General features: G+C 31.1%; 1 protein-coding gene across 1 annotated transcript; it reads right to left on the reverse strand.

The window, feature by feature from the left end:
- On the reverse strand, positions 1–4,595 carry LOC107496533 (uncharacterized). The gene is made up of 8 exons (XM_016117812.3): positions 4,372–4,595; positions 3,531–3,638; positions 2,766–3,419; positions 2,148–2,227; positions 1,055–1,522; positions 868–948; positions 663–751; positions 1–438 (listed from the first exon to the last, which is right to left on the reverse strand). Exons 1-8 carry the CDS (start codon positions 4,376–4,378, stop codon positions 357–359), a joined length of 1,569 nt encoding a protein of 522 aa, XP_015973298.1. The 5' UTR covers positions 4,379–4,595; the 3' UTR covers positions 1–356.
- Between the last annotated feature and the right edge of the window lie 5,889 nt (positions 4,596–10,484).

The raw sequence follows: 10,484 nt of genomic DNA on the forward strand, positions 1-10,484 counted from the left end.
TTAAGAAGCAAAACAACTGCCACATTTAAACCAAGTAAGAACAAAATGACATGTATAAAAAGCTGCATTTTTGGATACTTGTTCCTACCTAACACAAGCAGCATCAGAAAATGAGATATTACATCACCAAAAAAAGGATAAAAATGAAAAATTCCAAAGTGGGGAATGGAATAAGGCTTTTCTTTTTTACAAAGGCAAACTAAGGGGAGGAGCACAACAAACAGCAATGGAGTGTCATTCAATCATTTGAGGCAATTCTTGCTGCTCAAAAAAGTGGATACCATGTTACTAGGAACATGTTTGGAACTGTACATACTCAAAGGCCTAAAGGAAATACCACATTGTCTGGACAACACTTAATCCAGCGAGGAACTCGAATCGAGGCCGAGGGATTCATCCTCGCTAAAGCTAAATGGCATCGGCATCTCTGCAGCAGATCTACAATACAACGTAATTCGTAATGCTGTTAGATGAGGGATACATATATAATAACGATGAACCAACCGTGTGAACCAAACAAGTAATATCATTCATCCAAAAATACAAGACTCAAATCAATAAAAGGGTACTAAATGATCTTTGTACAGCAGGAAAAAAAATGAGAATATAAGATAATAGAAATCAGAAGAGGTACATAAGCATATGCTTGTATATATATGCACCTCGGGTTTTTCCTTTGTTCTATCTCAGCAATAGGTGCTTGTTTTGGATTGAATTGTTTATGCAGATCAACTTTTGCTCGTTTCGCAGCCTATAACATAGCAAAGCAAAACATAACACACGCGCGGAAGAAACGGAGTAAGATCAATAGCAAATCCAATGATAAAATACCACATGAATAGATAAATTTACCCGTCTTACACTCACCGTGATTTCATTTGGAAGCATCCTTGCTCCATAAGAATCGTGATACTTTTTCACTTTCCTCTCCCCCTTATGCAACTCTTCCTGCACATGTGCAACCGAATATTTAACACTTTAGGCCATGGTAAGCCGAATAAATTGATCATTAAACACCAAACACATAAGAAAAAATAGAAGTATATTAACAGACCTTTGCCACCCTCATAGGTTGTAGCCCCCTTTCTTCAGCATCCACAGGCATTCGAGGATGACGGATTGAATTTGCGGGCTTGGGCTTAACATGTTCACTTCTTTTCACATTTTTTGGATTGATGTTATCATAGCCTTGCATCAAATCTGTCTGCTTAACCATGGGGTTCTCTTCATAGTGATCACTATGGTTAGAAGCAGAATCAGATCTCATCCCCTCAATACCATGCTTCGAGACGATACTACGAACTTTAGTATAAGCAGATGCTTCTCCGTTAGAGTCATCATACAAATCCGAGGAGTTCCGGCCAGGAAGATGGTTGGCGTAACCATAAATGGGTTGCCTCTGTTTAATACTCTGGCGGGCCTTCTTATCCTGCTTATCCGGTAAATCAGAGTCATGCAACGAGCCAAATTCAACCCCTTCATGTGAATCTTTGGAACTAAATTTAGCATAAGAAACATATTTCTGCAATACACAAGTAAAGGAGTGAGACGGCAGGGATACTCATACCACAAGATATCAATTACTAGGAACTGAATATAATTTAGTTTTCGACATAAAATATTTAACAGTAGAATTGAACAAGCTCGAGTACATCATTCCTAATATTACTTAATTATGTCATTTCAAAGTTCACCTTGATGTCAAGATGACTATAAACAATGACATAAATACAATTATGGAAATAATCACTTCACTACATTTCATTCCCATTATCATCCAAACCAGATATGGACAATAGTCTTCTCATACCATACACAACAATTGTGACACCAATATGCACTCCAAGATGATAAGTTATCAAATGTCAACGGAATCTTAGGTTTGCCATTGGCAACTAAGAAGAGCTTATAGTGCTATCAAAGGCCAGTTAAGAGTACGGAAAGATATTGAATCAGAAAAATAGTAAGAAGTCCTACATTCCAGAATTAACATATAAGTCATGGATCATTAATTTGCAATGCTAAAATCAGGTTGCTACCCAATCTTTTTTTGGATCATATATCATAGTTTAAACAGATTGAGTTTAACTAGTCGGCTCATTAAAATAAAAGAAGAGTGCATTATAAGTTTTGATTTCATTACTTACTGTGCTAATGTTGGATTGCCTTTTTCCAGTGGAGACTTCTGGGGAAGTAAGAAGTGCAGGATTTGCAATGGTGTACGGTTCTGCCATAGAATTCATTAGCTTAAAATTGGTAATTTAAGAACCCCAATATAGTCTTAAAATGACTTGATAAATTTAGGAATAAGATACAGTTCAAGTTTGTTAAAGGTAAAATGAACCTCTCACATCTCAGCTCCGATGTAACATGTCTAATAAAACTAGAAACAACAAAAAACAGCACACTGAATGGAAATTAAGGTGCCGCGAAGCTTAAAAATGTGCGATTGTGTGTGTAGTAGGTGATATTCATTTCAAGAGGGCATCCATTAAGTTCACCAAAGCATTTATGCGTTGAAGATGGCCATGATGCAGTTTAGTCAGAAACATTTACTCCCATACTTGCCCCTATTAACCCTACCTAAAGTTTTCACTGCCTATGACAAAAATTAATGTAGAATGCAACTTTCTAAAATATTGCCTTTGCAACATACTTCTTTAAGCTTAAAAAGAACTAGTTTTGTTCCAACACAACAACATTTACTCTTAAAATGATAATTGAATGTGAGTTCGGAAAATAGAACAGAATATGTCAAAACATACCATGAACTGGATCTGCAGTTTGGCCTTCAAATGCCCCTGGGGGAAGCTGATCAAATTCTATACCAAGGAGTGGACCATCTTCTTGATAATGCCTCCCTAATTGCTTCTTTACGGCAGTTATAGCAGCATGTTCTATCTCGCCCTTGACTTTCAAATATCCTGATGGTTTATATCCTATGTTTCCACCCTTGGGATTAAGGGGAGGAAGAGCTCCATTGTGAGTCGGATACCTTGAAGGATCCACATCGTATGGATCCTGGCCTTGAGGAAACATGCGATCTTGCAAAAATGAGCCACTATCAGATGATGTATCATCCATTTCGCTTGCGTTTTCTGCATACTGGTTCCTATGTCCGTAGGTCATATCCGGAACTGACAAATCACGATTGTACAGGCCATGACTTTCTACCTCTTTCGGATCCACATAACGGTAATCACCATGTTTGCTGCTTCCGCATGAATCTTGCCGTCCACTACCACGGTCCTGGATGACACCACTTGAACGATCTTGTCGTCCATTACCAATCGCTTCATCTTTCAACAACCGTTTATCTTTTAACCTTCTGTGGCAAAACCATCCAGAAATTTGCTTCTCCGTCAACCCTAGCTCCTCAGCAAGATCTTGTTTCATTTCCTCCGTGGGATATTTGTGCTCTGGAAACAAAGGTAAAAAGCAATTCCTCAAAAATCACTAAATTAGTCAATAGAAAGATGCATTAACATTCACAGACAATTAAAAACAAACAAAATTAAAGGAACTCGTACCGTTATAAAATTTCTCCAAGGCCATAACCTGGGAAGGTGTCTTGAGTCTTCTTTTATTTTTTTTCTCTGTAGAAGCTTTATTTTCATCTGATTGCAATTCTCCTGATTCTAAACACCAACATAAAAGAAAGAAGTTCAATATATGCAATGAACGGGGAAAATTACACTACTCAACTTGATCCACACCCACTAGATACCGCCATTGATATCATTTCAAGCATAGATAGAATTTGAACTACAATTTCACATATTGGAAACCATATGCAACAGCTTATTTTCTTGCTCCTAATCACCTAATCTACTCCCTATTTCTTCAATGGTTTCTAACATTAACTCAGCTGGAAAAAGAAAAGGGGCCAAGTTTTCTAATCTCATAAGAGGCCTTTCACAAAGAACCAACAAGGGTTTGTGCTAATCAACATCTCAGTACAAATGGAAGAAGAAAAAACAACAATGACAACCAACATAGAAAGTAGATCCAGCCTTGTACACAAGTTTATGGTCATTGAGAAAAGCAAACAAAACATATAACAAATTAAAGGCTTAAGAAAAATGTGAAACATTAAAAAAAAAAAGAACTAAGACATGGAAATTGAAAATTTTTGTACCTCATTTATACCCTTATTAAGTTTGACTCACTTTCCCAGAACCCAAAGACTCCATTTTTAACTCATTTGTGCATTACACCCACCTACCCACTAATGCAATTCAAATCCTGAGCTTCCAATCATGCCTATTTCATTCAATGCATGGAAAATAATCGAAGTAATTCAACAACGAAAATGGAACCAAAAATCCCAAATCTTGATTAGACCAAAAGTTCGAGATCAGAAGACAATACCTTCCATGGCTGTGTGAGGAATTGGGGTTGAATCCAGCTTCTGAATTCAAGCTTCGGTAACCAAAAGTGCAAAGATTTTTCCCCCTTTTCTTTTTTTGTTTTCTCAGTGGCTTCTGAGAAAAGCGAGACCCTTTTTTACGCCAAAAACAAAAGGGTATCCAAAAAACGTTAACTTGTTTGTGTTTATATGTTATTGGTGTTGCTTATTATTCTATGCGTTTTCAATTTTGGGTGGAGAGACAAATTGGAAAAACATCAATGAACAAAAGAAAAAAAGAACAGCATCAAGAATTGTTCTTCTATGTTTCTTGTTTTTTGTTTTTTGTTTTTGCTTGTTGCAATCACCTTTCAATTCACATTGGTGAAAAATTATAAAATTAAAAATAATTTGGGGAATAAAAATTGAATAAATAATAAAATTTTATAAGGCTGTTTCGGTTTCTGGATTTCGTTTGATTGAAAAGTTAAAAAAATTCAATTATTTAATTTTTCCAGAATATATGAAGGAGACTGAAGAGATGGAAGGAAAGTTTATTACAGTAATTAATTATTTTTAATTATTTTCTGTAAAATTATAAAAGCAATTAAATGGGCATAATCTGCTTTTGATTTGGATGCATTTATTTCTTTATGGTTTTAGGATTGGACCTTGCTTATATCTATATAAACTTCTTTTATATTGTTATTTGTGTTCCAAAAAGATTTTAATAGTTTTGTTTTTCTCTTTTGAAGTCCAAACGTTTGAATTTTAGTGGAGTTTATCTTTTTAGGTAAACCCACTAATTTGATAGGATAAATGGAATGGAATGCAAGTTCTAGTAAGACCAACAATAGCCTATAAAAGTAAAAAAAAAAAAATTGCATACATGGCGTAGTAAATTATTTAATTTTAAGATCAAAATTCAACGTTTTGAAATACTTTGAAAATCAAAATAAAATTAAAACTTTGGTTAAACATTAGAGGTATTTAATTTTGATATAAAAATGACAGTGCATAGTAGAATATGGATGAATTTGGACAGCAAATATTAATAAAAATGATTCAATTAAAGAGGAATATGCATAGTTACCAAAGACGATGATTTAATGGAATAAAAGGCAAAGTTGGAAGTGGCTATGGCGGACAAACGCCTCGAAGAAAGTAAAACGTCTGGCGTGATTTGTCTTTTATGATTCTCTACCAACGGAAGCTTTTCGAAACCGACATGAACTCTGAGTCGTGTGCCTTCGATGTGACGAAGGAAAAGAATCGACAATGTATTGCTTGTTACGTTGTCAACAGGCACAAGACATTTGGATGAGATTTGATCCATCAATTCTTTAAGTCGGTGAGATATGTTTTTCTTGATGAGGGCTATTGTTTTGGGAAAAAAAACCCTATTTTTTTCTCTGGCATTTGGTGGATCTGGAGGCATTAAAATTAGAAATTCTTTTATTCATATGAAGTTTAGATGCAACATAAAGTGGTGATATTGGATAGAAAATAAAAGATGAATTTAGAATAAGTTCAACCTCAACTTCGTCAACTATCGTTATTTAATAATGTCAATTGACAACTTTTTTAACTTGATTCTTTTAAAGTTATCTGTGATGCTACCAATATTTTGAAAGCTCAAGTAGCGGATTTTAGGTGTGTGATTAGAAATCATAAATGTGTTTGAATAAAAGGTTGTTTGGGAAAGATTTTAATTTAGAGCATCAAAAGATTTGAATTTTTTGTAATATAGAGATGGGTGATTTTAGTTTGGAAGTATGGCTTAAAGAAAATTGTATGCGAAATAGACTTAAGAGAAGTATTTATCGTTACTCAGGATGAACCTGCTTCAAAAGATAGAAAAGATGTAAATTTGGTATTGCATATTCATAAAATGCTTGAAAAGGAGTGTGAAGTTCGTTTTAGCCTAATATTTTGAGAGGAAAATAATGTGACTGATTTGATGACAAATTTTGGTATTTAGAGTCAAAATGAATATATTGAATAGTCTCGTACTCTTAATAATATTGTTAAAGTTCTTCTTCAAAATTGAGATGCTGCTTGTTTTATATTTTTTGTTGTCTTTTTTTTTAGTTTTTTTTAGACACCAAAAAATTTTGATGTAAATAAATTTTATATATATCTGATTAGATTAATGTGTTTTGAAGATTTTTAAATAATAAATTTGAAAATAAGTTATTTTTTAACATGACAATCTATAAATAAATTTACTATATGAAAAATTAAATTAATCTAATTATGTATTGTTACTAAAAAAAGAATTAATAAAAAAAATTATTCCTATATTCACGTATTTTTTTTTGTTTTTCTTCTTCACCACTTAAAGAGAAAAAAAGAATGAATTTGAAGTAGATGATGAAAAAGAACAGTAAAATTGTATTAACAAAATTCAACACACATATGAACCTGAAAAACATAACTTGGAGGTGAAATCCAAAGGTAATAATGGTAATAGTTTATTAAGTTAGTTGTTTCTTTAATTTCATGTATACATTTTTATAATTTAGAGTAAAATATCGTTCTTGAATATCTTTGATTTTTATTATTATTACTTTATATTGCTATTTTTTATTTTTTAAATTACTAAGACTTTTAACAATTTTTAAATCAGGTCATATTTTATAACATGCTAGACTTAACTCGTTAAATATATTTCATCCATGCAGGTGATGATAGAAGCAGTAAGGAAAAAAAAATTAATGGCAAAAAATTCTAGCAAAACGAAGCTTCTTTCAACCTATTTTGAGGAGATGAAAATATTTAGAATGTATAAATAATACAAAATGTACGATTATCATCTTTATTTATAAAGAAAAAACTCAATTCATATAACATCAATCATGATGTATAAAACATAGAATATATATAAGGACAGATTAATTTATATAATTATAGAGGCAAGTGTTTCCACTAAAATTTAAAATTATTTTAAGTAATACTTAAAAAATTATATATAAATTGTCTTTGTTATGTTATTAAATTTAATTTCACATCATAGTTTTACTATGAAACAAGTGTAATTATCGTGCCATGCAAGTCTTGCACGTGATAAGATCGAATAAAATATCAAAATGCTAATTAAATAAAAATAGAAAAATAGTATAATAAAATTTATAAAAAATAATAATAAATAAAGCAAACTTCTAATAAAATTTTAATTAAAAATTTAAATTGTAAACAAATTAAAAAATTGATATCAAGGTCAAATTATTAATTTTAAGAATATAACTTATTTAATCTATTTCACGTGTCAAAAATCTAATATATTATAATCTATTCAACGAATGAGATCAAACCCTACATTTTAAACGTCTTTGCCTAAGTAAAAATTTCAAATTATCTTTTTCCTAATCCTAATTTTAACACTTCTCTTTCAAATCTCAACCCTCATTTTGTTCTTTTTATGGATTTTACTATCTCCTTCACCAACACTACTGCCATCGCAACCAACCGTTAGCCTCACATTCTTTCTTCTCCACTGTCACAACAGCAACAACGACAGTGATGATCGAACATGGTGACGACAACAAAGCAGCACCTATTTCACTTGACCTTCTTCTTCTTTTTCTTCTTCTTCTTCTTCTTCTTCCTCAAAACGTGAGTTGATAGAGTTAGGGATTCGCAGAATCAATCATGTCAAAATCTAAATCCACCACTACCACCTGAGAAACCACAATCGTCGCTATTCCACCGTCAAACCGATGGGATCGTCAGCGGCGTTCTTCGTGATCTGCATCCTTCATTCGCCATTAGAGTAAACTAATTGTTCTCTGCTTCCAATCCCTAAAAATCCACCAACGCCACAATATCATCCCACCCATTCAAAATGAATCATTAATAATCGGTTTTAACTAATAACATCAAATGCCATGACAGATGACTGCATCAAACGACAACACATTATTGCTGCAAACCCAATATGCGGAATTGAAACTGAAAAAAATAGGGATAGTGTGAACAGTAGAAGTGCCGATGGTAGTGGTGGTGTTAGTGAAAGAGGTGGTGAAATTTATGAAAAGAATAAAGAGATGGTTGAGATTTAACTTTTAAGAGAGAAATGTTGAGATTAGAGTTAGAAAAAGGATAATTTAGGTTTTTAGCTGTTTTTTAACGTTTGGATAATTTTATCGTACATAACTCATCTTTTATAAATACAAGTATAATTACCCGTGTCATGCACGTGATAAGATCGAATAAAATATCAAAATGCTAATTAAACAAAAACAGAAAAATAGTATTATAAAATTTATAAAAAATAATAATAAATAAAGCAAACCTCTAATAAAATTTTTCATTAAAAATTTAAATTGTAAACAAATTAAAAAATTGGTATCATGGACAAATTATTAATTTTAAGAATATAACTCATTTAATCTATTTCACGTGTCAAAAATCTAATATATTATAATCTATTCAACGAATGAAATCAAACCCCACGTTTTAAATGTCTTTGCCTGAGTATTTGTCTTTGGCAAAAATACCAAAACAAAAAATTATTGTTACATTGGACGATTTTAATACGAAAAAAAAACATTAAGAAAGATTCTAAATAAAAAATTACGTTGGGGACGGTTTCGATTCTGACTCTCAACATTAGGGACCAAAACAATACTTATCCCTATAATTATCATATTATGCATTATTACTTAAATGCTAATTATACTATAAGTATAACAAAGATATTTTTATAAAATAAACTTAGAAGAGAAAATAGTGCATTCATTTTGGCAGAAAATGGATTTATGAGAAATCGACACCTCACTTTTATTAGCTAGAGAAAAACCCAATTTTAATATATTAAGTAGAGAAGCTAAGATTGTCATTTAATTTTCCAGAGCTTATCAATTGACGCAGCTTTCTATGTTTTTAACTTCTTGTTAAGATTCTCACAAATTTAAACAGTAAGCTTTGATTTAATCAATATATGCTTAATAAAAAATATTATGGTTTCTATTCTAGTAGAAAAAGTTTCGATACCCATAATAAATGTATGCTTGCACAAAAATAGTCCTGTGTGATTTAATCACAACAAGTGTAATTACCCGTGCCATGCACGTGTTATGCACGTGATAAGATCGAATAAAATATTAAAATGATAATTAAATAAAAACAAAAAATAGTATTATAAAATTTATAAAAAACAATAATAAATAAAGCAAACCTCTAATAAAATTTTCATTAAAAATTTAAATTGTAAACAAATTAAAAAATTGGTATCAGGGTCAAATTAATAATTTTAAGAATATAACCCATTTAATCTATGTCACGTGTCAAAAATCTAATATATTATAATCTATTCAACGAATGAGATCAAACCCCCACGTTTTAAATGTCTTTGCCTGAGTATTTGTCTTTGGCAAAAATACCAAAACAAAAAATTATTGTTACATTGGACGATTTTAATACGAAAAAAAAAACATTAAGAAAGATTCTAAATAAAAAATTACGTTGGGGACGGTTTCGATTCTGACCCTCAACGTTAGGGACCAAAACAATACTTATCCCTATAATTATCATATTATTATTATTATTATTATTATTATTATTATTATTATTATTATTATTCTTAAAAATATTTTCGATTGATAATTGATAAGTAGTTTAATAATGTATTAAATATGAATTTTATATAATTATGCATTATTCATTAAATGCATTCATTTTGGAGGGAAAATAAATTCATGAGAAATTCACACCTCACTCATTAGTTGAAAAAAATCCAATTTTAAAAGATATTTTCTTAATTTAGTATAATTATGTATTATTGCTTAAATGCTACTTATACTATAAGTATAATAAAGATATTTTTATAAAATAAACTTAGAAGAGAAAATAGTGCATTCATTTTGGCAGAAAATGGATTTATGAGAAATCGACACCTCACTTTTATTAGCTAGAGAAAAACCCAATTTTAATATATTAAGTAGAGAAGCTAAGATTGTCATTTAATTTTCCAGAGCTTATCAATTGACGCGGCTTTCTATGTTTCTCACAAATTTAAACAGTAAGCTTTGATTTAATCAATATATGCTTAATTAAATATTATGGTTTCTATTCTAGTAGAAAAAGTTTCGATACCCATAATAAATGTATGCTTGCACAAAAATAGTCCTGTGTG

The sequence above is a fragment of the Arachis duranensis genome, chromosome 7 (genome assembly GCF_000817695.3).
Source record: "Arachis duranensis cultivar V14167 chromosome 7, aradu.V14167.gnm2.J7QH, whole genome shotgun sequence".
Lineage (NCBI taxonomy): Eukaryota > Viridiplantae > Streptophyta > Magnoliopsida > Fabales > Fabaceae > Arachis > Arachis duranensis.

What these genes read in the sequence shown, in the direction of transcription:
- LOC107496533 (XM_016117812.3), bottom strand. An exon ending in CTTGGAGAAATTTTATAACG is followed by an intron (nt 3,420 to 3,530) that starts GTACGAGTTCCT and finishes CTTTGTTTCCAG; the next exon opens with AGCACAAATATCCCACGGAG. An exon ending in GAACAAAGGAAAAACCCGAG is followed by an intron (nt 439 to 662) that starts GTGCATATATAT and finishes GTTGTATTGTAG; the next exon opens with ATCTGCTGCAGAGATGCCGA.